The sequence below is a fragment of the Populus alba genome, chromosome 6 (genome assembly GCF_005239225.2).
Source record: "Populus alba chromosome 6, ASM523922v2, whole genome shotgun sequence".
Lineage (NCBI taxonomy): Eukaryota > Viridiplantae > Streptophyta > Magnoliopsida > Malpighiales > Salicaceae > Populus > Populus alba.
This window is the reverse complement of record NC_133289.1, coordinates 16,720,784-16,748,455: the sequence shown is the minus strand read 5'-3', so window position 1 is coordinate 16,748,455 and position 27,672 is coordinate 16,720,784. Positions and strand designations below refer to the sequence as shown.

Sequence of the window (27,672 nt, the reverse complement as noted above, 5' to 3'; positions counted from 1 at the left end):
AATAAAAAAATCATGTTTTATTTAAATATTTGCTATTTCACCTAACTTTCAATTTTGATCCAACATTTATAATCATTGCTAACAATCAAACCAAATTAATCTTGATAAAATCATGAACCAACTCAATATCAAAACCTTTTTGTTAGACCACAGAAACCCAAAAGGAAAAGGCACAAAACAGATAATGAAATTCAATTCTAAATTAACAAAATATGAAATAATTAAATAAATAAAAAACTGAAGGAAAAAAATCACTGTAGATTAGTGATTCTTACTTGAATCTGCCAGCCATTATATGCGGTCATTCTTAGACGCATCACTCAAAAACCATACAAGAGGTCATAGCAGTTCAATACACTGCCAACCGTTTTTCACCGAATGAGGGCATCCAGCTTACTACTGTTGACCAGCATCTGCAATTTCTCCCTTTACAGATTATGATCTCATGATCATGCAGGCATGCATAAACAACAATCATGGAGCCCAGCTCAAACAACAAAACACAGTTCAGGCAAAGAATACCGAGCACAAGATACTTGCACAATCTACTCCAATGAGCATAAATGGCAAGCAAGAAAACAAAGTACTGTGTAACAGATGCTACCAATTCAAAAATCTCATCAACAAAATTTAAATTCGGATAACAATCCTGCCAAATGTAACTAGTAAAAACTTTTAACTAAAACAAGGGAAACGAACTAGGATCAAATATTTTGGGACTTGTTAAGTATGACTCCTTCATATTTGACTTGGAACCACTTCATTGCGTCGTCCTTTGTAACTCTCTGGTGAATTCCAACACGACTCTTGCACCTACGACGACGGCCAACACGGTATCCAGGACGTTCCAAAACAACATAGAAGTCCATGCCATAAATACCTGTAGAAGGGTCGTACCTGATAGAAGAAGATTAAATAGCAAAGTTAATTACAAAAACAGTGCACCAAGTCAAACTAAACCCTGGCACATTAAACTTCAACAAGGTAGAACTACAAGAATATTAAAAGCCTATGACAGAAAACTTCACGTTGGAATCCACCGTGCAAGATATAATGTGAACCAATATTATCCCATAATAAGCAGTCCAGTTTGAAGCATTCTATTTAACATAAGAGAAATTAAGCAAGGCTACATCATCACTAAACAATACATCCTGCAATATAGGGTCATTCAGCATTTGTGCTTTGCAGAATCATGGACACCTAATTTATAACTACATCCACAATTACAAAATATGACAATCCTAAGGTGTTGTAATCACAACAACAGCATTATTCATAAACTATTAAGTTAGAATAGGTATCAAACAAAAACTATACAGTAATGTGTGCGAGAAGAGATTACAAAATAAACAGAAGTGTTCAATTTGAACTCAAAGCATTTGAGATGCTACCGTTATTAAGCCAACAACCATTAAAGACCTAAAAATCCATTGATACCCATTGAATTCATTCCATCATACATGCACAGCAAGTACTATAAAGCAATTTCAATAAACCCAACGCAATATTTAATTATGAAGTTAACAACCAAGCAACATAGAAAAACTCACTTGATGCCAAGATCAATGTGCTCCTGAATACCGAATCCGAAGCAACCAGTATCACTGAAGTTCCTTCTCAAAAGCTCATACTCCTTCACCTTCAACCCACTTTCCAGCAACTGCATAGCCTTGTCTCCCCTCACAGTGACATAGCAAGCAATCTTCTCGTTACGCCTGATCCCAAAAGATCTCACAGTATACCTAGCTGCTCAATATAACAAAAAAAATAAATTACTAATCTTTTTTTTTTAATATATACAGGTACAGTAGAAACACACATACCCTTCGAGAAGACTGGTGTTTGACCACTAAGCTGTTCAAGGACCTAACAAACCAAAAATAAAAATAAAATGAGAGTTCGAAATTTATTTACTTACAGAAATTTAAGTTTTCGTTGATTTTATAAAGAAAGAAAAGAAAAGGAAAAAACCTTGGCGGCACGGGTGAGGCGATCACCACTCTCCCCGACAGAGATGTTGAGGACCAACTTCTGGACCTTGATCTCTCTCATTGGGTTCGATAGTTTCTTCTCTGAAGCCTGATTTAAGCACAACAAAAACAACAACACTAAGAAGCAAGAACAACAACAATAACAGCAGTGATGTAGAAATGGAAATTACGAGAAGAAGAGATGAGAAAGACCATTGCTGCGGGTTGCGGGAGGCGGGAGGGACTGGGGACGAAAAACAATCTAGTCTTCGTTTTTATAAGATGTAACTAGGGTTATAATGCTAAATTACGATACTGGCCTTGTATTAGCAAAAAAAAATATAAATTTCCGTTGCCGGGACTTGAACCCGGGTCTCTCGGGTGAGAGCCGAGTATCCTGACCAACTAGACTACAACGGACTTGCGTCGACGATGGAGAATACTATAAATATAAATAATGTAACATGTTAAAATAAATTGTGTTTACAACCTCTCACCACCCGTTAAAGGCTTACCATCGCGCAAAAACAAATACGAAATTTCTTTTTATGTTACAGCATGATAATTAACAAAACTCCAAAACATATGAGATTTTACTATATATGAATATATTGTAGATTAAGAGATAATTTAATGTACATAAATACACTGTAAATCAAAAAATAATTAACTATGGATTTGTAGTTTCTTTACTATATATTAAAATACAGGAAAAAAATACTGTAGAAAAACTGTTAATTTACTGTGGACAATACTATAGAATTCTTGGGATGTTCCTTTCCTGTGTTTTTAATTAAAAATTACAGTTGGGGGCGTGATCTTCTCTGCCAAAAGCTGTTGGGTTTGGTTTTGGTAGTCAGATCCAATATTATTGGATCTAATTGACAAACCATACCCAAAACACTTTCATATATACATGCACCATGAATCAAGAGATAATTAATTGTTAACTTGCATAATTGTTTTGCTATTTATTAAAATGAATGGGAAAATACCATAGATTTTATTGTTGACATATAAACATTACGTTGTGAATGATATTGTAGTCATAAATTATTTGTATCGTGAACGACTCTGTAGTATCCTAGAGGGTGTTTTTTTCTTGTGTTTTTAGTCAACAATTATGGTTGGGAACATTGCCCTCTCTGTCAAAAGCATGATCAATTATAAATTAAATAATGTTGAATTAATACATCAAGATGAATGTAGAAAAACCTAAGGAAAAAGAAAAAACTCAATTTTGATAACACTGAATTAAAATACCAATAAAAAAATCAAAGAAATACTAAACTAGTCTTGATTGATTCATCCACAAAGTACTAATAAAAAGAAAACAAAGAAAAATTGAACTAATGTTTATTAATTTGTCATGCATTAAATTTTAATTCATCAAGCTCACCTTTTCTTCCATCTCACGTTTTATTTGTCAAACATAAATATAGAAGAAACACCCAAAAACAAATTCATGGTTTGAGACAAAACCAAATATAAATTTAGCTTTTTCATCACCTTCTCTTCTCGTGTTTTGATATTGGCATTGATTTCTTGTCTGAAACTTAACAACAAGATATATATACGTTGTCATTTTTTTCTTGAATTGAGATTTCAAAACTTATGGGTAGTACGTTTTGTTATTGTTAAATCATTATAATATATGTTTTATTTCCTTGATTTAACAAACAAATTAATTGTTTAAAATTGAAAATGGAAATCCTGAAGGTACAATGTTCCTAAACAATTATATTTTTTTTTTATGTTCAATTGATAAATTTTAAACCCCCAGGCATGTTTTGGAGAGTGGGAAATCTGTTATTTGAGTTTTAATTAAAAAAAACCCAAAATTAAAAAATTAGGGTTAAAGTTCACAAAACCCTATTTTTTTAATTACTGTTCAATTCATGCATAATTACTATTCAATTAGTGTGTAGCCCCTAAACAATGTAATAGAACACTCATGCTTGATGCAATTTATGAATTTAACTGCGAATATTTAAACAATGCAAGTTTATTATTACAGTAAATTTCTATAAGAGATTAGTTGTATGCAGGAAATTTAAAGTCTCACTTTATTTTCAAATTATAAAGTATGATGAACTTTGAGATGACACAGAGTGAGACTTAATTCTCAAATATTTTTTGAAGCTAATGGTGTGAGAGGAGTATGCTCATGCTCATACATGTAGTTATATTGTCTCATTATTGCTTGCTTTCTCCTTTGATCTTGATCGTCACTCTTTAGATTCTCAAATTAAAGGAACATGACCAAACTGGTAGTATGTTTAGACTTTAAATCCTAACAATTTTTCTATACATACTTAAATATGAAAGTATCTATTCAAAATAAGTTTAAGGTGTTAAGAGATTACATTTCAAAAACATTTTTAAATTTTAAATTTTTTTTTTTTCTTTATTTCAAAATAATTTTTTTAATATAATTATCTATTATAAAAAAAAAAATAACAGAAATAATATGTTGTCTCGTGACTAAATTTTCAGTGACCACAAGATCATTGAAAAATCAAACTTCTATTTTTATTTCTCAAGAATTTTATTTTTAATTTATTTTAATTTAAAATATCTAGAAAATACTCACATGTTCATAAACTCATTCATAACCTTGAACAATCCAAAGATCAACAAGTATTTTAAAAAATTCTTGAGTTTATATCTATCATATTAGATAAGATAAAAGGTAAAAAACATCTTTCAATTAAATTTTTCATCGAATAAAACTCATTAATATTAAAATTAATATTTATCATGGCTAAAATCAACTTCAGCTAAAATTTTATTTCCCTGCCGCCAAAATATAACATAACCACTTTCTCTCTCTTCTCTCAAAGCAGACACTAAAAATTAAAAATAAAATAAAATTTTAGATTAAAATTAAATTTTAGAAATATTGAAGGACCAAAAGTTTATATAATTTCAAAATATGGGAACCAAAATATTTTTCGACCCAATTTCAAAATTGCCATATTTTCAACATTTTTTTCACTTTAGTCCTCTTTTTTCAATCTTGCCCTTGCTCAACAAATTTGAAGCAATTAAACTCGAATTTAGCCTTAAAAAAATGCAATCAGCCAAAAAAAAGTATATGACGACCAAAATACATTAAAAAAAAATTACCACAGTTCCACAGTTCTTCCCACGACATTTGAAGTTTCATATAATACCCCAGTTTTTTCCCACGACATTTAAAGTTTCGTATAATAGCCCAGTTTTGGATAACGTAAGCATAAGCCCGTGCATTTTATGAAAAAACACTTGCAACAAAACAAGTTTTCAATTATAAAACAAGTAAAAATAGAAAAACCAAATTCATTAACAAAAAACAGAAAAATGAAAAGGATACCATTGCACTATAACAATAAGAAAGCCACAAGCAAGTGGCAAACTGTATCTGCACTAAGCAAGCATTTTTCAAGCAAGTTAGGTCACCAATTTGTACCATCTGCATCACGAGACTGGTAAAAATCATCAGGCCGCACAATGTTGACATCCTCAAACTCACTGTCATCTGGAATCATGAAAGAAAAAGAATATCAAACCACCTCAAGATCTTTTAAATTTCATTACTGTAATTCCTAATCAAATTATGTTCCACACATGCACGGCCAAAAAATGCAAGCCATGGATAGTGTGATGCAACTACTTCATACTAATCACAAGCCTAATACCTGTATTACTTTTACCTTGTTATTCTATCATAAAAAAGGGCAAGAAAACAGAGCTTGCCAGTATCCATCTCAGAACTATTGTCTTAAAAGTCAAAGCTGATTTTAGTGAGACCTTGTTGCAGATCATTAGCTAAATTTGCATACTGGAGTTGGTCCATGAACATTAGTTAAAAGCCCATTTCATAAAAAAAGGTCATTTATGCTATGGCTGAACTCTCTCCAATAATAGAAAAGGATGCAACGACACTAAAAAGCAGTTGGATTAACTGCTTTGCTTTGTGTAAGAAAGGAACACGTCCAAGTTCTTATCTAAATTAAGTATCCAACTAAATTAAGAAAATCAAGGGATAAGGGGACAACCTTTTCTCAAGGTTAGTGCCACGACAGCATCATTTTCCACCTGAAAAGGCAAATGTGAATTTATTCAAAATCTCAAATAAAAACTCAAAAAAATAGCAGACAGTCAAATGCCACCAGAATATGACATTTTGAAGTAATCTAGATCTTAAGAGTCTTGCCCCCCATAAACATAGCATCATAACAGTCAAAAGGAATGTAATTACTACCTTCTGCTCTGCCAATGACTTTGAATCCTCCAACACTTCCCCTGTTCCCACTAAGATCAACCGCTGATCATTAACTGGTTGATCAATAAGGACATTTAATTTCTGCTTAATCTCCAGAGTTTTCTCAGTTGGATCACACTGGATAAAGTAAGTTGTCTTGTTACGCTTAACCCGGATGTACATAGCCTGTACAAAAATTTATGTAAAAAACAATCAAGAGAGTAGAGGGACCAGATGAAAATGGTTTTAACGACTAGAATAAATATGCAACACATTTGATGGAACAATAGTTTATTCTAATTATTTTCTGGGCCAGTCTATAGAACTTCTGCATGGCAATAGTAAAGCTTCCATTTAAAACAAAGTGTGACGCCGTACTAGAATTATTGAACACTATGCAACAAATACATCAAAAGCACAACATAATGGAAGAAATATTATTCTCATACAAGGATATTATAGGCACTGAAATAGGATAAAGCTCACTATTTCAATCGCTCAACATGTAGGACATTTTCCAGCCACACAGCTCAAATTTTAATCTAAAACTCTAGATCAGTATGCCCCACAAGCTCATCAAGTAGTTGGCTGTTGTCACTACTCATCTCAAAGCAGTAGCAAGTCTTTTAGTTTCATGTAGTGAGAAAGATGAAATCTCCATCTGTAAATATGTAAGAATGAATTGCCAGGGGGTGGGGGGTTTCGGCAAGGCATCTCTAGTCATTGGTCACTCTAAAAGTAAGAAAAATCAAAACCTCCAATTCTGGTTTTAAGTCGAAATAGGGCTCCATTCAAAATAACTATTCTTTCTTTGTAATGATTGCCTGACAACATGCCAACTCACACAACATTAATGCAGCACTTCATGATTCACTCAATGTAATAGCTGCAAGGAATATGGACATATTGCTACCCATTGTGCGCAGAAGAATTGTAATCACTGCAAGAAGCCAGGACATATTATCAGAGACTGTCATATCCATTCTCATAATCACCGAACTAATGCCTATCAGGCTACAGTTCGTTCTTCATCCTTCATTGTTGATGATTCATTTGTCCTTACTCCTGAGATGGTCAAGTAGATGATTATTTTTGCTTTCTTAACCTTGGGACTTCAAGGTAATGGTTTTCTACCATTAAAATCTTGGTCTGTTGATTTTGGTGCATCTAATTATATAACTAGTTATGCTAACACTCTTCACAATATTAGACCATGTACGGGATCATTACAATTTACGATTGCTAATGGTAGTTAGTTACCTATTCATAATGTAGGAGATGTTAATTCCTTTGCTAGAGATGTATTTGTATCTCTTGAACTTTCCACCAATCTTATAATAGTAGGCCAGTTGGTTGATGACGACTGTGATGTTTTGTTTTCTCGTAATGGTTGTCTTGTGTACGATCAGGTGTAGGGAAATGTACTCGTGAAAGGGGTCTAAAGTTGGACAATTGTTTTTTCTGCACCTTTCCATTCTTCCAGTTATTTCTATGGCTTGTACTATTGTAAACCATAAAAGTGAAATATGGTACAAACATTTGGGTCATCCTAATCCTGTTGTCTTATCTCATTTAATAAACTCTGATTTGTTAGGCAATAAAGATCAATTTTCATCCTATATTCCTCTTGATTGTTTCCTTATGTGAATTAGGTAAGAGTAAGTCTCTTTCCTTTCCTTCTCATAATGCTCATGCTGAAAAATGTTTTGATTCGGTTCATAGTGATGCGTGGGGTATTTCTCCAATTATATCTCATGCACATTAGAAATACTTTGTTACATTCATCGATGATTACAACCAATATACCTGGATTTATTTTTTTTGTTCTAAATTTCTGAGTAATTTCTATCTTTCAACAATATATTACATATGTTGAAACTCAATTTTCTTCGGGTATTAAAGTGTTAATGTTTGATTTAGGTGGGGAATACATGTCGTGAATTTCATGAGTTTCTTAACAAAAGAAGCATGGTCTCCCAACACTTTTGTCCCTATACACCTCAACAAAATGGTGTTGCTGAATGTAAGAATCATCATCTACTAGATGTTGCTCATACATTATTGCTTGAATCTTTTGTTCCCTTTAAATTCTAGGTTAAAGCTGTGTCCAAGGCAATCCATCTAAATAATAGATTACCCTTTAGTGTTATGAAATTTGAGACTCCTTATTGTCTTTATCAACATCCTCGCTATCTTGACATGCATACCTTTGGTTGTGTTTGTTTTGTTCATTTGCCTTCTCATGAATGCAACAAATTGTCTACTCAATCTATTAGATGTGCTTTTATGGGTTATAGTATTTCTCACAAAGGTTATGTTTGCTATGATCCATGCTCTAATAGATTTTGTATATCTCCGTCATGTTGTTTTCTTTGAAAATCAATATTTTTTTCCCACTCATGTTGCATCCGTTCTTGAGATACCTATTCTTTCATGCTTTGATGACTTGTCTTCTACTCTTGAACAATTCAAGCCTAGATTTGTGTATGAACAAAAACGCCCAACTTTACCTCTTCTTGATTGCAACACGCCATCTAAGCCTATTTAGACAATAACTTTTGTGACTGAGCTGGATTTTGACCCTATTCCTCACCATTCTACTTGAATCTCTTGTCCTCATGATTGATATGCATTTTCTCCTACATCATTTCATGCTACTTTGTCATCTATTCCAATTCCTACATGTTATTCCAAGGCAGTTAAGCATGAATGTTAGTCGGAGGCCATGGTAGACAAGCTTCACGCTCTTAAAGATAATCATACCTGGGATGTTGTTCCTTGCCCAACAACTATTAAAGTTATTGGTTGTAAGAGAGTTTACTCGATCAAACTTCGTTCTAATGGGACTTTAGATCGATATAAAACACAGCTGGTTGCTCTTGGTAACGGACAAGAATATAAGGTGGACTATGAGAAGGCTTTTGCTTTGTCGCTAAGATGACTTCAATACGGATTGTTATTTCTATTGCTGCTTCACAAGGTTGGCAACTTTATCAAATGGATGTCAAAAACGCCTTTCTCCATGGTGATCTTAAGGAGAAAGGTTGCATGACACCACCTCCCAATGTGATCACCAATTCTTCCTCGGATGTCTGTAAGTTGAAAAGCTCTTTATATGGACTGAAACAGGCTCCTCGAACTTGGTTTGATAAATTTCAAGCCATCTTGCTTTAGCAAAGCAGGACTCCTCGTTTCTTTGTAAGACATCTACAAGTATTGTTCTTCTCCTTGTCTATGTTGATGATATTGTTATTACTGGGATGGATTCCATCTTTTGATTACTTGTCTCCAACAACATCTTTAGGCCTCGTTTCATATAAAGGATCTTGGTTCGCTTACATACTTCTTGGGTTTAGAGGTTTACACTGATCCTTTTGGTATATTCCTAAATCAACATAAATATACACAGGCTTTGATTGCTTTAGCAGGTCTTTAGGATACCTCTTATGTGGATATTCCTTTGGAGGTTAACGTGAAATATTGTCGCAAGGAAGGCAAAGTCCTTCCTAATCCTACCGGTCAACTAGCTGGGAGCCTAAATTATTTGACGATTACATGACCTGATATCTCTTTTGCGGTTCAACAGGTTAGCAAGTTTATGCAATCTCCATGTCATCTACATTTAGCTGTTGTTCGTCATATCATTCGATAGCTCAGAGGTTCACATCGTCGTGGGTTGTTCTTTCCTACCGATACTCTTCTTTGACTTGTTGCATTTAGTGATGTTGATTAGGCTGAATGTCCCAATACTCGTTGCTCTATTACTGGACGGTGCATGTTTATTGGCGACTCATTGATCTCTTGGAAGAGTAAGAAGCAGGCACACATGTCCAAATCCTCTACAAAATCCGAATACAGTGATATATCTGCTAATTGTTCTGAGATTGTTTGGCTACGTGGTCTGCTAGCTGAGCTTGGCTTCTCTCAGCTAAACCCCACTCCTCTTTATGGAGACAACACCAGTGCCATTCAGATTGCAGCCAATCCTTTTTTCATAAGCATATGAAGCATATTGAAGTAGATTGTCATTCTATTTGGGAAGCTGTGGATACTCAAATCATCACTCTTCTGCATACTTCCACTGATCTTCAACTTGCTAACATCTTTACCAAGGCTATGACCCAACAACGCCATCAATTTTTGATTGGCAAATTGATGCTTATTGATCGACTAGCATCAATTTGAGAGGGCATGTCAGTCAAATAAGGGCCGGCATTAATTAAGATCGTATTAATTATAGGATTCTAATCGTATGCTAATTATATAGTTGTATATATAGTTTTTGTATTTAGCTAGTTGGTTATGGGCTGCAATTATTTAAGGTCATATTCATTATAGGATTCTAATTGTATGCTAATTATATAGTTGTATATATAGTTTCCATATTTAGCTAGGTTGGAGCTGGAAATCAGCCTTGTAATTAAGGATGTATTATGCTATTTGGTTCTATATAATGGAAGGAACTCTGTATTGAGAGGCATTTAGACAAAACTCATTGTTTTTGTTATTTTCTGCAAATGGAATTGCTTTACACTCAGTTGTCTTGTTACACTTAGCTCGGATATACAAAGTCCATACAAAAATCTAAGTAAAACTCAAACAAGAGTAGAGAGACTAGATGAAAATGGGTTTGAACCATTGAAAAGAACAAGTAATGCATTTGGTGGAATGATTTTTTATTTATTGTAATAATTTTCTAGACCATTTGGTAGAACTTCCAGTAAAATAGACCTGTTGAATAGCAACAATAATGTTTCTAGTGAAAACCAAGTTTAAGGCCCTATCTTGAATGGTTGAACAAGATGCAACAAATACATCTAGAAATACAGTACAAAGGTAGAAATATTATTCTCATACAAGGATATTATAAGCATTAAGGTGGTTTAAGCTCACAGTTCCAATGGCTCAACATTTAGAAACATAATGTTTTTTGGTCACCTACAGCTCAAATTTTGATCTAGAATTCTAAATTATTATGCTCACAAGCTCACCAAGTTGTTGCCTACTGTCACCACTCATCTAAAGGTATAAATGTTTTACTTTCATGCAACAAGAAAGAGCCTCTATCCCTGAGTATAGGTAAGAATGAATAATCAGCATGGTTAGTGATGAGCACAAAATGAAAATTTTTTAGGGTAATTGTTCCAATTCTCTGTCTCCTAAATATAATCTCAACCAACTGAGTCTATGCGTTTAAAAATGCTTAGTGATGAGCAGAGCAAAATAACGCAACCAAGCAAATAGCGATTCCAGGCTCTCCAGCTACTCATGCATCATTCATTGCCTATATCAGTTTCAACTGCATCCACTTAGCACAAAATCGGTCAATAAAGAATCTTGTTAACAGATACAAAACTCACAACATTAACCATCCAAGATTGACATCTGTTGTGCTAACAATCTTTGCTAATATGACATTTTCTAGTTTCCACACTAATGGAGCTTCCATATATTTTCAACATGGTCATGACTAAAATTTCTGTCACCAATCACCGAAAATCTACCTAAGGCATATCATCATTATTATAAAAGAAAACGGTAATCTTAGCTATGAAACTCAATTGGACAATCAAATGGCCGTAAATGCCAACTCCTACTTGGCTATCTTATAACTAACACTAGCCTATCACCTACTTAGCAAGCACTAAGGAAGACAACAAAGATAAATTATTTTCGTACCGAAAAAAAGAGAAAAAAATAATAATTTTGATGTCGAAATTCTTTCAATCATTCAATAAAAGAGAAGAAGATATATCTGTGCCACTTGTTTTCAAATGGAATTGCTTTAACCATGAAAACACTGATGAAAACAAAAGGGTATAAAATGCCCATACCATTTTATTTTTTTTGGCAAGGAACTTGATAGATCAATCACTCCTGGAAAAGAAAAGGAATACCCATAAGCGTTGGCCTCCATAGAGTAAACAAATAAAGCACAATTGTCAATTTTGGTCAATCAATTAAATCCCAGAAAGTATAAGGACCATTGAAATTACAAAAGAAAAGTAAGGAATTGAAGTGAAGTGAATAAACTTTAAATTTTAATATGAAATGTAAAGAAGAGAGTAGTGATCAAGGAAATCAACTGAAACGTACCTACTTGACTTCACCCAACTGACGGGATTGTGAGCTCTTCACGATTCTGCTTTTGAGATCTCTCTTTTTTTTAATTTGACGAATCTTCAAATGCTGTTTTTGGAGCTGTTTGGCTGCAGGGTTTCGGCAGTCTTCTACTCGATAATATTTTTTTTATTTAATTTTTTTTTAAAAATATTAATTTTAAAAATTAAAAAAATTATTATTTTAATACATTTTCAAATCAATCACTAAACACTATTATAATAAAAAATAAAATTTATATTAGAAAAGTTACCCCATCCTATAGTTTTGTTCATGAAAAATTATACATTTTATATTTATCTAAATTTTTAAATTTAATAAAAAAATATAAATTACTTTTATACATAATATATCAAAAACTCAAATAAAAAATTTATTTCATTATGTTCTCTTTTATTTTTTTGAACTTTAATCAAAATCAAACTATAGTGTTTTTAATCAATTTTTTTCTTCTCACGTTGTTGAAACCTATCTCTTTTCCTGAGAAGTAATTAGTTATTTTAAAAAAAAAAAACCCTAAAAAAACTCTAAATTGAAGTCTAGGATGAACCCTAACATATATATTTATTTTTTTCTTTCTCAATATATCTTCAATTGGCTTGATTGTTTGAATGAAAACCTGTTTGAATGCTTGGGTTGATGGAGATAATGTGGTGAGAGTAAATGAGATACGGATGTACAAAGGCAGATCATGCGTGTGTTAGGACCCAAGAATTATAAATGAATTCTGGCAATTTAAGGAGCCAAGAAAACCTCCACAGATGCACACGGCACAATTAAAAGTTCAAAGGATATCTTTTATTTCTAATACTCTTGCCTTTTATAGGCAATTTACATACTTGCAATAAATAGTAAATAACTGACTCTCTTAATTAGCATTTAATATAAAATAACTGACTCATTGTTTCAAATAATAAATTACGTAACAGCTGAATTGAAAATAAGCATAACAGAAAAATGCCCTTTAATAATTAAGTAACTCCTTAGCTTACGTGGCCTCATTTTACTTAAATATTTTGGGCGTGTAACATAACCTTCCCCTTCAGAAGAACTCGCCCACGAGTTCGGGATATATCTTACTCAGCTTGTCTCCATCCATCCAGGTGGCATCTTCCTCGTTAGCTCCCTTCCATTGAACTAAAAAATCAACTCTTGCTCGATTCCCCTTTTTCTTGAGCCTTCTATCCAATATTTTTTCTGGTTCGGGGGTCAGTATACCTTCTTCCATTACTGTCGGCAGCTTAGGGTTAGGGCTTAATTGAGTTCCAATCTTCTTCTTGAGACAGGAGATATGGAATACTGGATAAATCTTGGAGTCTTTGGGTAGATCGAGCTTGTATGCAACTTTTCCAATTTTTTGAATGACTTGGAAAGGCCCGAAATACCTTGGAGAAAGCTTCAAGTTCCTTCTTACTGCCACAGTCATCTGTCTGTAGGGTCTCAACCTTAAATAGACCCAATCCCCCACACTATATTCCCTTTCTGTTCTCTTTTTATCTGCATATAACTTCATTCTTGTTTGAGCTTCTTGCAGGTTTTCTCGTGCCAGAGTAAGGATAAAATCTCGACTTTTCATTTCATCTTCAACTGCTTGTACTGCTGTGGTCCCAGGCTCATATGGAAGGAGTCGTGGAGGTTCTTGTCCGTAAACAATCTCAAAAGGAGTAAACCCCGTGGAGGAGTGCTCTGAAGTATTGTATGTCCACTCGGCTAGGGATAGCCAACTGGCCCAATCTTTGGGTCTATCGCTGGTAAAGCACCTGAGGTACCCTTCTAACCACTTGTTCATTACCTCTGTCTGCCCGTCAGTTTGAGGATGATATGCCAAACTCATTAGCAGCTTGGTTCCACTTAAATGGAAGATTTCTTTCCAAAAATTACTTGTGAATATTGCATCTCGATCACTGACTATGCTTTGTGGTATACCATGTAATTTGAATATGTTTTCCATAAATGCCTTTGCTACTGTTGCTGCTGTATATGGATGTGCCATTGGTATGAAATGACTGTACTTGCTGAACCTGTCTACTATCACCATGATTACACTGTATCCCTTAGACAATGGTAACCCCTCTATGAAGTCCATACTAATATCCACCCATACTTTACTTGGTATCGGCAGAGGCTGCAAAGCCCCAGCTGGTTTGAGGTTCTCTGTTTTGTTTCTTTGACATACCTCACATTCTCTAATGAATTTTCTGATGTCCTTTCTCAAGCCATGCCAAAAGAATTCCCTCTTAAGTCTGGAGTGAGTCTTCTGTGAACCAGTATGCCCTCCCATAAGGCTACTATGGAATTGCTGCATGATTTGCTCCTGCTGTATCTTTAAGCTTCCCAGATGTAGCCTTTCTTTGTAGAATAAAAACCCCCCTCTAACCTGATACTTGAGGGGATCAAGATCACCTTGATGGTGTTGGTTGAGTAACTGTTGCAACTGGGGATCTTGGTTGTATACTTGATGGAGCCCTTCCCACCAATTAACAGTAACCATACTAATGGCCTTGGCTTCTCCACAATTAGCAATCACGCCTTCTGGTTCTGTACTATTCACCTGGTCTGGTAACCTGGATAGAGCATCTGCTGCTTTATTTCCTTTCCCACTACGATATTCCACACTAAAATCAAAGCCTAATAGCTTTGTTATCCACTTTTGTTGAAAAGGAGTTCCAATCTTTTGTTCCAAAAGGTGCTTTAAAGCTTGTTGGTCAGTCCTTACTTTAAACATGTGTCCCAGCAGATAATGTCTCCATTTCTGAATTGCCAACACAAGAGCCAAAAATTCTTTTTCATAAGTGGATAAGAACAAATTTTTACCTTTTAATGCTTGGCTTAAATAAGCTAGAGGCCTCCCTTCCTGCATTAAGACTGCTCCCAATCCAATTCCAGAAGCATCACACTCTACCACGAACATTTTGGAAAAATCTGGTAAAGCAAGAACAGGAGGAGTCACCATGGCTGCCTTTAAGGCTGCAAAAGCTTGGCTGGCCTGCTCACCCCACCTAAAGGAATTTTTCCTGAGTAAGGCAGTTAGAGGAGCTGCAATACTTCCATAGCCTTTTACAAACTTCCTGTAATAACCCGTTAACCCTAAAAATCCTCTTAGAGCCTTAGGATTCTTAGGTTCAGGCCACTCCATCATGGCTGAAATCTTAAATGGATCTGCTTTGACTCCTTCTTTGGAAATAACATAGCCCAAATACTCCACTTCTTGACAGCCAAAGATACATTTTGAGGCCTTTGCATATAGTTGATGTCGTCTCAAGACTTCTAAGACAGCTCTTAGATGCCCTACATGTTCTTCAACAGATTTACTGTACACAAGTATGTCATCAAAAAAAACTAGCACAAATTTCCTGAGATATGGTCTGAATATCTCATTCATCAATCCTTGAAAGGTTGATGGGGGCATTGGTGAGCCCAAAGGGCATTACTAAAAACTCATAATGCCCTTCGTGGGTACTGAAGGCAGTTTTGGGCACATCTTCAGTCTTCATTCTGATTTGATGGTAGCCCGACCGCAAGTCAAGTTTAGAAAACATCTCAGCACCATTAAGCTCATCTAATAATTCATCTATATTAGGAATGGGAAACTTATCTTTGATGGTATCTTTGTTGAGAGCTCGATAATCAACACACATTCGCCAACTTCCATCTGCTTTCCTCACTAAGAGGACTGGTGAAGAGTATTGACTTTGACTTGGTTTTATGATCCCAGCATTTAGCATTTCCCTGACCAGCTTCTCAATTTCTTCTTTTTGATAGTAGGGGTATCGATAAGGCCTAACACATGTTGGCTTAGCTACTTCTTGGAGTTGGATCTGATGGTCATGACTCCTTGGAGGTGGGAGTCCAGTGGGTTCAGCAAACACTATTTTGAATTCATTCAAAACAGCTTGTAGGGCAGGCTCTACTGGTGCTCCTCTTGGACTATCATTGATCTCCATAAATTGCAGCCATATTCCTCTCCCTTCTACAAGGGTAACCTTGCTCAGACTATGTTCCTCCTTAATGGCTTCCTTGGGTAACCTCAAGCCTTGTAGAAATAATTTCTCTCCATCCACAAAGAAACTCATACTCAAATCAGCAAAGTTCCACTGAATAGTTCCCAAACTTCTTAACCAATCTACTCCCAACACAACATCACACCCACCTAAGGTTAATAAAAATAGATTGGCTAAAACTTTACAGCTTTGCATCTGTAAAAGAACCGCCTTACAACAACCATGGCAAGGAAGGGTGTCCCCATTAGCTACTTGGACTGCCAGTTGACCTTCCTCCATTTGCAGTTTTGCCCTCTTTGCCACATTCACATCAATAAAGCTATGTGTACTACCGGTATCAATGAGAACAATAACTGAACATGTCCCAATTTTCCCAACTAATCTCATAGTTTTGGGAGAAGGTGCCCCTACAATGGCATGCAAGGATATGCCCAATCGATCAGCTTGTTGGACTGCAGGTATATTCTCTATATTAGGTTGAATAAATGCCTCTTCATCTTCCCATTCTTCTTCTCCCTCCTCTTTGAATTCCATCCCGTCAAGTAAGTATAATTTGGGTCTGCTGCATTTGTGTCCTTGATGGTACTTTTCATCACAAAAATAACACAGACCTTTTTCCCTTCTTTCTTGCATTTGGTCAGGACTTATACGCCTTACAGGATATGGGTTTCTTCTCTGGAATGGTGGGTTATATCTTGGTTGTTGGGGGGGTGGAAGTTTAAGTGCTGTGTTTGGGGCTAGTAATTTGGGTATAGGATTTTGTCCGGGTAGTTTGAGAGGGGTGGCTTTGAATGAGGGTGTATATAGGTTGTTTTGGCTAGGAGTGTTTCGGTGAGGGAAATGTTTTCTGGTCACTTCTTCTTCTTGTAGCCGAGCCAAACCAAAAGCAGCAGCAAGAGTATTTGGTTTGAACATGGTAACAATAATTCACAATTCATCTTTTAAACCACTTAGAAAGGTGCTTATACGAAACTCTTCACTTACCCCACTTATTTTATTGGACAGGATCTCAAAATTGGTTTGGTAATCCTCTACGCTCCCTGTCTGCCTCAATTTGGTGAATGCTCCTACTGGATCCTTATATGCTGAAGGTCCAAATCTGGTGCGGAGAGCCTCCAAGAAGTCACCCCATCTGGTCACTGAGCTAGATTCTTGCAACCAATAATACCAAGTCAGCGCCTTTCCTTCCATGTGAAAAGAAGCAATTTCCAGCTTGTGGTTCTCTGGAGTCTCAAAATAATTAAAGAACTGTTACGCCTTCAAGATCCATTCGCTGGGATCTCCCCCATCAAAACGAGGAAAGTCCAATCGAAGAGATCGAGCTTGAATTCCCCCATGTCCATCAAACAAAGGATTAGCATTTACTTTGACACTGTTAGAAGTCCCTTCCCCCGAATTGGTTTTAGTTGTAATTTGTACCAAGCTATCATAGCTTGATGCCAAATTATTGAGTTGTTGTAGCACTCCTTCAATTAGCATTCCTTGCTTGGATTGCTCTTCTTTAAGGGCAGTGGATGCCCCTTGTAAATTCTGTACTACTTCAGATAACTGGGACAGTCTTGTTCCCTCAGCCATGTCGCAGGAACGCCGGCTCTGATACCAACTTGTTAGGACCCAAGAATTATAAATGAATTCTGGCAATTTGAGGAGCCAAGAAAACCTCCACAAATGCACACGGCACAATTAAAAGTTCAAAGGATATCTTTTATTTCTAATACTCTTGCCTTTTATAGGCAATTTACATACTTGCAATAAATAGTAAATAACTGACTCTCTTAATTAGCATTTAATATAAAATAACTGACTCATTGTTTCAAATAATAAATTACGTAACAGCTGAATTGAAAATAAGCATAACAAAAAAATACCCTTTAATAATTAAGTAACTCCTTAGCTTGCGTGGCCTCATTTTACTTAAATATTTTGGGCGTGTAACAGCGTGCAGACTTGTATCATCAATAGCTCCAAGACTGTGTTCCTCTTCCAAGACCTGGAAAGAGGCTGACCAAGATTGTGGCTTTGGTGAGTTTATGGGTGAAGATGATGACGATCAAAGGAAATAGAAGATGGCGGTTCAGGGAAGAAGATGGCCATGAGTTTTTATTCAATAGAAAGTTTATAATATTTAAGTTTTTTTTATTCAAAGAAAAAATTATAATATTTAATATAAAAGGCTATTTAGTTATAAAATGAAAAAATAATAGCAAATATATAAATAAAATAATTTTTGTTGATTTTTTTGGCAAGTCAGGTACAAGATGTAAATTGTTACACATGTATTAAAATCTAAGAAGCAAACTGTAATTTTTTTTAAAATGATAGGAAAGTGTAATTTTAGGGTAATTTTTCCATTTGTATTTAACAATGATTTACAAAAGAGAATGAATATTATTGTATTTTATTTGGAAAGAAAAGTTTGTTTTACTTTATCTATTACCATCAAGATCATTATTTTTACTTTAATTTAATGAGTCTTAATTTTTTTTTTATTAATTTAAGATAATAATTTTTTCTACTTGTCAAAATCATGTTAATTTTTTTTGTGATTATCCTTAAATGGATAATTCATTGCTACGAGGATAATGTAATTAAATTAAAATTTACTCCTGTCATTGAATTATTTCCTTAAATATATTTGATAGTAAAACAAATAATTATATCAATTATATATCAAATAAAATATTTGCACTAATATAAAGTTAAAATATAAGCATGGTTGAAAATACAATATAATAACTTCATCACAAATACACATTTTTTTTTTATATCACTCAATCCCATCTCTTCATCATTTTTTATTAATTTTCTTTTGTGATTTATGCTTTTATATTTTCTAGTTTTCAAATATAATAGTGATAATTAAGTTAATTAAAATCAGTGATATAGATCTTAATATAAATATAAAGACAAAGATTAAAATTGTGAAATATCTAAAGGGATATTTGTTAAGAAAACTAACTTGATTTTGTTTTTATTTATATCTCTTCATTTTTACAAGAAAAAAAAAAGGCTAAAAAAGTACATAGACCTAGACAAAAAACTCAATTTTCTCTTGTTTTTGAATTTGATGATAAGTATATTCTCAAGCCAGCTCTCCCTGGACAATATCAAGGCACACCTCTTATATCATTCAAATGAGTTTAATAATTCTCTTGGTGATGGCCTCAAGATTTGAACACCGTTAAGTCAAGGAAATGAAGAGACCTTCCTAACCACTAAGACACCGTTTGATATTGCGTTCCAAATAATATTTTGCTCAAATTTAAATTTTTTTTTTATTAAAATTAAATTTGATTTGTACTTTTTGGATCGTTTTGATGTGCTGATGTTAAAAATAATTTTAAAAAAATGAAAAAACATCATTAGTATGCTTTTCAGCACGAAAAGCTATTTGAAAAGTAACCGCTACCATACTGTCAAACACGCGCCATTTTTATTTGAACACTTAAAAAGTGAAAACTAACCATAAACTATATATTGAGGCTTTCTATATTTTACTTTTGCTGTGCTTGTAAGTGCCATCCATTTGTTTAATCACTATAATTATTGATTCTGTCAAACCTCATACGTGGTACCATGAATTTAGGTGCTTTGTCCCCATCGCATCTGCCCCCATACCTTGTTTAATTCTCACCATGAATTCAGGGCACGTGCGCATCTAACCTTCTTTGAATCTGATCTCCCATGCACCCCCACGATTCAAATCTGATCACAGTTTCTTTCCTTTTTTTTTTTTTTTCCTTTTCTTTTAGTGCCAATTCAACTGCTCAAAGACGTTACATCTGCATTGCTTAGTAAACTTTTATGGATTATACTCTTTTTTATTGCCTTAAAAACTGGCCATTTGAACTTCTACCATTCCACTCTTTGTTTCTTTGACAGGGGAGCCCTTCCCATAAGATTCTTGCAACATCATCTATCTTCTCCTGACAATTAACTAGTTACTTTCTTCATGTAACTATTTCTTTAAATTCGCACGCAGTGCCCACTGTTGCTTTCATTACTTGCAGGTTCTTGGAGTTTCTGATTTGAAGATGGACGTTGAAGTTCCGGTGGACTAAATGCGGTTGGTAGCAAATGAAGTTGCAGCCTCAGCCTATATTGTGGAGTGTTGACTGAAATCTGTTCACGTGAAGTGCAAGCTGCTCCACTTCTCCGAGTATCGATGTTCAAATGCATTCGCTGTAAGCTATCTAATTTCAGACAGTTGCAGCATCTTTCACTTCTGTGTTGAATTCCAACTAGTTGATAATGATCCAAGCAATGAACAAGTCTGCAATTGTCAGTGTTTTAAATGATGGATAGGTTTACATGGGGCTAGAAAGCCTTCAAGCAGTTAATCGGAAACGCCCTCTACTATTGAATTGTCCACCCAGATCTTCCCTTAATGCATCCAGGACTCTGCATCAGTGGCTCAGTACCATGTCCAGTTCGCTTTCAGAGCTTCTCTCTCTCTCTCTCTCGCATTTGCTTTCGTTGACATCTATTTGAAAGGCCTTTAACCAAAGAGTTTATCGCTATAAAGCCCACTCTTTATGAAGGTTCTTGTGTCCTTTCTTGCCTAATCCATGTGGCTCTTAATAATTTTCTTCTTCCAGCCTGAACTAATATCTCCTCATGACCAGGGTGGCCATAACTTGGTTGGATTCCATCATAGAAGAAGGGTGGCTAAGGATTTATCTCCATTTCACTCCTCTTATAGGATTAGAACTTCTTTGATTTAGTACAGTACTCCTATATCCTGCATCAAAATTCAGACTTTGTCACGCAGACGTGCAGGGAGATGGATGATGGCATGTATCATCAACTCTCCTTTTTAAATTGTTTTTTTTTGCCTGAAAAAACTCGATATTTTTTTATGTTTTGATGTGTTTATATATATATATATATAATTATCTTAATGTATTTTTAATTAAAAAATACGCATCCTACAACCCACAACACTAAGAAAAATCCCTAGTCATTGCCATCAGATTTGATAGTTTCTGTTGGGTCCACTGATAATGATCTTGTTTCTACCAAGTAAAATTCGTAGTCATTGTCAACAAATTTGATAGTTTATGTTAGGTTTGGACAGCCCATGATAATTAAAATAGGAGGGTTTTCTTTTGTTTTTTTTTTAAGCAACACACGCCATAAAAATATCGTTTATGGTGATGATCTTGTTTCTCTTTGAAGCCGCAGCGTGTGTGGTGACGACCCTTTTAATAGTCGTTGAAACTCGAAACTTCTTCTTTTATTTTTATTTTTAAAAAATGTCCTTCAACACCCGTTGAGAAAGGAGAGAGCAACTAGGCTACGATGCACAAAAATTATATTTTATTTATTTCTTTTTTGAATTTACTTTTTTTTTAAAAAAATAGATAAAATCCAAGTAAAAATATTCTTATTATTTTTTTCTTCGGGTAAGCCATAAAATTAATCTAATAAAAGAAGAAGAAGCTCAAATAATAACATAAATTGACAAGTGACAGGAAGATTACCTATCCTGGTCAAATAGCTAATGAGGTTACTAGATTTAGATCAGATGCATAGTTGTCTTAACACATAAGTTAAGGAATTCAGACATTCATTGTTAGCAGCATTTGGATGCTTAACTTGAAAGAGATCGAACATTCATGTCAAATCTCATCTCTGCTTTGTAGAAAAGCAATGGGAAACCAATTGTATTTCTCTTATTACTTTTACTTGGCTATGTCTGGAAAGAAAATCTGGAAACGATGAGGTTTTGCTTCTGTTTCGGTTGCTTAAAAATAAGTGGGGTCAGGATTTCCCTGGGATTTTTTCTACCTTACTTTTTGTTGAGATTATGATTTATTTTTCCTCAACCAATGAAAATGATCTTCACATCTTTCCGGTTGTTTCTGTCAAAACATTATTTGCTCTGCTACATCTTAGTGTAAAATACGAAAACATTGCTTGCTTGGAGGATCGAACCCCCTTTTTCACCGGGGTGTGTTTTCTGGAGGGAGGGTACAGCTGCGGAAGAGGGTGTTTGAGGTGAGAGCCACCGAGTTGTGTAAAGGACCAAAGGAACTTGTGTTTGTGTTCATATCTATTACCAAAATATATAGAACTATTACGCGCAAATGTTTTAGCAAGGGCTAGTTTTTGACCCTGTGCACCTGCCTGCTTGAACTCTATTATATGCTTTCCAGTGTGATTCTTAATTCATTGTTTATGTTGCTGAAGATACCTGGTGAAATTTAAATGAATAATAGAACTGTTAATGGGTTATTGAGACTATAAAAGAGTGACTGCTATTTTGTGCAGAGGAAGGAGTCAATATCTAATTCATTGCTTATGGATGGAAATAGTTCATCTGTGGCGCCTGAAACTAATATTGCAGCTCTGAAAGATGCCCTTTGTACACAGCAACTTCTTCTACAAAACCTTTACACCGAGTTAGATGAAGAACGAGAAGCCTCAGCCTCTGCAGCAAGCGAAGCTTTATCCATGATTTTGCGGCTGCAAGGAGAAAAGGCCTCACTGAAGCTGGAAGCAAGCCAATATAAGAGAATGGAAGAGGCAAAGATGTGTCATGCAGAAGAGGCTCTGGCAGTTTTCGAAGATCTCATATATCAGAGAGAATTGGAGATTGCATCTCTTGAATACCAGGTTCAGGCTTACAGGTACAGACTACTAAGCATGGGCTGTAATGATTTGGGTGTGTATGAGAATTCATTTCCAGAGAATCTGTTAATGCAAAGAAACGAACCCTTATCTGGGAATAGTGGTTCCAAGGGAAATTTAAGGAGATTTAACTCTTCACCTCAGGTTTCTTCTACGGATGCCAATTACAACAAAAATTCTAACGAAAGAAAGAGATCTTTAGTCCCAGTGCCAGATCCAATGGAAATCGATGTGGATGAAATTGCAATTGGCGAAGTTAATGATTCGGAGAAGAAACCAGGGAGTTCTGGTGCAGACGCGAATTCATTCTGGGAGCAGATCAAGAGGTTGGATGAAAGGGTAAAAGAAATTTCGGACAACGAAGATTGTGGTAGAAATAAATCAACGATCTGGAAGGGTGGAACGTGGTCTCCGTCATTGTTTTCACAAATGGGAATTGGAACATCTGGCGATGCAGCAAGAAAAACAAATGCTAATCATTCGGACGAAGTTAAGCAGCATCAAGATTCACAGGAAGGTGTCCAGGATATTTTTGAAGTCTCTCAAACTTCCGGGAGCTGCAAAGTTCCCGAATCTTCATTGAAAGAGCATCACAAATTGACTTTGGAAGGTGAAAACAGGCTTCAAAAGCCAGACATGGTATCCAAGGATATTCTCGAATCACCTAATAAAGATGAAAGAGGCCTGGTAAAGACAATCGTGCTTTCTACGATCCATGAGAAGAAATTACCCAAGGCAAGAGAATTAGGGACAAATGTTCACCGAAGTTTGCCTCCTATGAGCCGCCCAACATTTAGTTTCAGCAGTTCTCAAGGTGAGTATCAACAGCTGAGTCAGAGAGTTGAGAGGCTCGAGAGAGCAAGAAACAATACAAGGCAAGAAATTATTGCTGAAGGGGAAGAGGAAGAGGAAGTGAATTTGTTGAAAGAGATACGTGAACAGCTCAATTCAATACAGTCTCAGATTAGAAGTTTGACAACGACAAAACCCCATGTTCGTGATGATCCACCTTTAGAACCTCTACATGAGGTATGTCTTCTCTACTCTCACATGCATTCGGGCACTGCAGGACTTAACCAACGTGTTTGAGCAATCTGATTTCTTCATTCTTATGCTTAGTTAAGTTAATTCGGATATCACAAATATTACGTTTATTTTCAGGCAATGCTACACTTTTGGTTATAAATTCGAGCAATCAAGCTTTTGCTGCCTCAATCACCGAACTTTCATGAATTGTCAGGTTTTGATACGTTCTGCAATAAGTAGTAGGTAAGGCTATGCTTTGATTTTTGAATGGAGTGAATATTACGCAGAAGATTTGTGGATTTTATTTGATTTGTTGTAGAAATCCTATTCACTGTAAATGTTGCTCAGTGCACATCAGTCACAGAAGAAGTTTTTTTTCCATTAGAATGTCTTAGGCATGCTGTCATTTTTGCGTTGTTTCATCTCCTGATATTGGGATGCTGATTGTAAAGCGATGTATAAAACTGGCTCTTCCTGCTCTATTTCACAATCTGTAAGCTACTTTTCCATGCAATCCTCCAAGTCAAATAAGAACAAAAGAGAGTATAATTATTGGTTTAGCAGGATGACTTGAAATAAAGTTTATCTGGTGGATCCTGGAGTCAATGTCTAGCGAGGGAAGACATGCTTTCAAAGCAATGTATTAGAAATGAAAATGTTTAACTGATTTTCTTATTCTGTATTGATTTAACTGATACAATATTTATAGCCTACATTTAGTATAGTAACAGAATCAGTTATAAATAACAGATTAATACCAGACTTTACAACAGAATACCAGACTTTACAACAAAATCTAACCACTTGCTGTGCCTACTCTAACCGTCTGCTAAGCTTGTTATAGCAGCCTTAGTTTTCAGCTCATCAGTGCAATGTCTTCTCAGTGCAATGTCTTCATTTTATCCATTAGCAGACTTGAGTGTGCTGAGTATATTCAATACGCCCCCTCAAGATGAGATTCATAAAAGAATTGTTAAGGAGAGTAGATATTATGAATACTCATTTTGGATAGTAACGAGTGAAAAAGGGACGAAGGGAGAGCCTTCGTAAAAATGTCAGCCAATTGGTGTTGAGAGGAAACATGAAAAGTATGAAGAACACCGGATAGAATTTTCTCACGAACCACATGACAATCAATGTCAATGTGTTTGGTGCGCTCATGGAAAACCGGATTGGCCGCAATATGAAGAGCAACTTTACTGTCACAGTAAAGGAGAGCAGTTTGTAGGGGAATTTGTAAGTCGTGGAGAAGGGCTTGAAGCCACACAATCTCACAGCATGTGGATGCCATTGCTCTATACTCAGCTTCAACAGAAGATCGGGAGACTGTGGTTTGTTTCTTAGATTTCCAAGAAATCAAAGAATTATCAAGGAAGACACAGAAGCCTGTGACTGAACGTCTAGAATCCAAGCAACCAACCCAGTCGGAATCACAAAAAGTTTTAAGTTGTAGGCTAGAGGCGACTGCAAAGAATAGTCCCTGACCTGGGGAGGCTTTAATATAACGTAGGACTTGAGTGGCTGCATCAAGATGAGGAACGCGTGGCTTATCCATAAACTGACTTAAAACCTGAACAGCAAAAGAAATGTCAGGACGACTAATGGTGAGATAGAGTAGTCGGCCAACAAGTCGTCTATATGAGGTAGGATCATCTAAGAGTGGTCCAAAATCCTTAGAGAATTTCACATTAGGATCCATTGGAACTTTGGCTGGTTTCGAAGCTAACAAACCAGTAGTCTCAAGGATGTCCAAGGCATACTTGCGCTGACAGACGGATAAGCCAAGCTCACTGCGAGCTATTTCCAAACCAAGGAAATACTTCAATTGTCCAAGATCTTTAAGCTGAAATTTGTTATTAAGCAAGTGAATAAACGTGGAAACTGCATCTGAATTGTCACTGGCAACAACTATATCATCAACATAGACTAAGATAGCAATGAAGGAATCTGCCAATGATCGAGTAAACAAAGTGTAATCAGCCTTGGACTGCACGAAACCAAAGTCAAGCAATGCAGAGGAAAATTTGGCAAACCATTGCCGCGAAGATTGCTTTAAACCATAGAGTGACTTATGGAGTTTGCAAACTTTGGATGCCCCCTTTTTAGCAAAACCAGGGGGTAGGGACATGTAGACTTCTTCATCTAAATCGCCATGAAGAAATGCATTGTTAACATCCAATTGATGGAGATGCCAATGCTTGACAGCAACAACTGCCAAAAGAGTTCTCACCGTGGTGAGCTTAGCCACAGGTGAAAAAGTGTCATAATAGTCCAGTCCTTCACATTGAGTGTACCCCTTGGCAACAAGCCTGGCCTTATACCTCTCTAAGGTGCCATCAAACTTGAGTTTAACTTTTATAGACCCATTTGCATCCAATAGTATGTTTAGAAGCAGGGAGATCAACAATAGTCCAGGTATTATTCAATTTAAGAGCTTTAATCTGATTGTCCATAGCCTCACACCATTCCTTAGAATGCATAGCTTGAGTATACGAAGTAGGCTCAACAAGGGTAGATACAGAAAGACTAAAGCATTTCTGATTAGGAGATAGATGATCATAAGAAAGGACAGAGGAAAGTGTATAAGGAATACCTGAAACTGAAGAAGAAGGTGCAGGCTCTGAAGAGGAGGTTGCAATATGACAATGATAGTCATGCAAATATCCAGGTTTGTGTTTTATCCGAGAAGACTTCCTGCATGGCTGAGAAATAATCTCAGAAGGAGATGCTAAAAGAGGTGCTGAGTCAGAATTCAAAGAGGGAGGAGATGGACTGGGATTAGAGGGTGAGGGAGTATTAGTGTGAAAAGGAAAAGAAGCTGAATCCATGTGATCAAGGGATGGGGCTACTGATTCATGTAGTGTAAGAGGTAAAGGAAGGACAGAATCAGTAGAGGAGATATGATGTTTGAGGGAAAAAGGAAATATAGCTTCATGGAATATAACATTCCGGGAGACAAAGACAGTGTTGAGATGTAAATCATAGAGTTTATAGCCCTTGATGTTATATGGATAGCCAAATAATATACAAGGTTTGGCTCTAGAGTCAAATTTCTGGCGATGTCTAAGGAGAGTAGTTGTATAGTAGAGGCAACCAAAGACTTTTAAATGGGAATAAGATGGACGAGATTGGAACAACATTTCATAAGGAGATTTGTTATGTAAGACATGAGTAGGAATCCTATTGATCAAATGCACGGCAGTGAGAACACAATCACCCCAAAATGATAAAGGTAGATGAGACTGAAAATGAAGGGATCGGGCAACATTTAAAATGTGCTGGTGCTTTCGTTCAACAACTGAGTTTTGTTGTGGAGTTTCAACACAACTCAGTTGATGAACTACACCTCTTGAGGCATAAAATTGAGGCATGTGGAATTCAATTCCATTATCTGATCGAAGAGACTTGATTTTTGTATTAAACCGTGTCTCAACCATAGTGAAAAAGGATTGAATATGAGTTCTAGTCTGAGATTTATTGTCCAAAAGATGAATCCATGTGAATCTGGTATTATCATCTACAATGGTCAGGAAATAAGAAGAGCCACTAATAGATTTAGTGGAAAAAGGACCCCAAAGATCACAATGAATAAGATCAAAGGGTTGTGCAGAAGCTGTGATGCTGTGTGGGAAAGGTAATCGGTGTTGTTTAGCTAGAGGACATATGCTACAAG

General features: G+C 35.6%; 3 protein-coding genes and 1 non-coding gene across 7 annotated transcripts; 1 reads left to right on the top strand and 3 right to left on the bottom strand.

Moving 5' to 3' along the window:
- Positions 1-536: 536 nt before the first annotated feature.
- On the bottom strand, positions 537-2,256 carry LOC118043902 (large ribosomal subunit protein uL5). 2 transcript variants are annotated; one of them, XM_035052013.2, is made up of 5 exons: positions 2,187-2,256; positions 1,975-2,082; positions 1,827-1,869; positions 1,554-1,749; positions 537-897 (listed from the first exon to the last, which is right to left on the bottom strand). In XM_035052013.2, exons 1-5 carry the CDS (start codon positions 2,187-2,189, stop codon positions 705-707), a joined length of 543 nt encoding a protein of 180 aa, XP_034907904.1. In that variant the 5' UTR covers positions 2,190-2,256; the 3' UTR covers positions 537-704. The 2 variants fall into 2 exon arrangements, with proteins under 2 accessions (XP_034907904.1, XP_073265832.1); XM_073409731.1 differs by having other exon boundaries at positions 2,165-2,188.
- Positions 2,257-2,320: 64 nt separating this feature from the next.
- On the bottom strand, positions 2,321-2,393 carry TRNAE-CUC (transfer RNA glutamic acid (anticodon CUC)). Its single transcript has one exon. It is a non-coding gene; the product is annotated as a tRNA-Glu (tRNA).
- Positions 2,394-5,176: 2,783 nt separating this feature from the next.
- Positions 5,177-12,461, bottom strand: LOC118043903 (uncharacterized). Its single transcript, XM_035052015.2, has 5 exons — positions 12,316-12,461; positions 12,054-12,096; positions 6,220-6,405; positions 6,014-6,053; positions 5,177-5,493 (listed from the first exon to the last, which is right to left on the bottom strand). Exons 2-5 carry the CDS (start codon positions 12,054-12,056, stop codon positions 5,411-5,413), a joined length of 312 nt encoding a protein of 103 aa, XP_034907906.1. The 5' UTR covers positions 12,057-12,096; positions 12,316-12,461; the 3' UTR covers positions 5,177-5,410.
- Positions 12,462-20,148: 7,687 nt separating this feature from the next.
- Positions 20,149-24,378, top strand: LOC118043904 (uncharacterized). Of its 3 annotated transcripts, none has more exons than XM_035052018.2 (3): positions 20,149-20,524; positions 22,614-24,002; positions 24,135-24,378. In XM_035052018.2, exons 2-3 carry the CDS (start codon positions 22,644-22,646, stop codon positions 24,156-24,158), a joined length of 1,383 nt encoding a protein of 460 aa, XP_034907909.1. In that variant the 5' UTR covers positions 20,149-20,524; positions 22,614-22,643; the 3' UTR covers positions 24,159-24,378. The 3 variants fall into 3 exon arrangements, with proteins under 3 accessions (XP_034907909.1, XP_073265956.1, XP_034907908.1); XM_035052017.2 differs by lacking the exon at positions 20,149-20,524 and adding an exon at positions 21,765-22,340; XM_073409855.1 differs by lacking the exon at positions 20,149-20,524 and having other exon boundaries at positions 21,763-24,002.
- Positions 24,379-27,672: the final 3,294 nt, after the last annotated feature.

Bases quoted from the DNA above. Each gene is read 5' to 3' on its own strand.
- LOC118043903 (XM_035052015.2), bottom strand. The intron at 6,054-6,219 runs GTAGTAATTACA...TTGCCTTTTCAG, and splicing joins AGTCATTGGCAGAGCAGAAG to GTGGAAAATGATGCTGTCGT. The intron at 5,494-6,013 runs GTTGTCCCCTTA...TCATGATTCCAG, and splicing joins GGCACTAACCTTGAGAAAAG to ATGACAGTGAGTTTGAGGAT.
- LOC118043902 (XM_035052013.2), bottom strand. The intron at 1,870-1,974 runs GTTTTTTCCTTT...TTGGTTTGTTAG, and splicing joins GCCTCACCCGTGCCGCCAAG to GTCCTTGAACAGCTTAGTGG. The intron at 898-1,553 runs GTGAGTTTTTCT...TTCTTCTATCAG, and splicing joins CACATTGATCTTGGCATCAA to GTACGACCCTTCTACAGGTA.
- LOC118043904 (XM_035052018.2), top strand. From the start codon at position 22,644: ATGGATGGAAATAGTTCATCTGTGGCGCCTGAAACTAATATTGCAGCT. The intron at 24,003-24,134 runs GTATGTCTTCTC...GTTTATTTTCAG, and splicing joins CTTTAGAACCTCTACATGAG to GCAATGCTACACTTTTGGTT.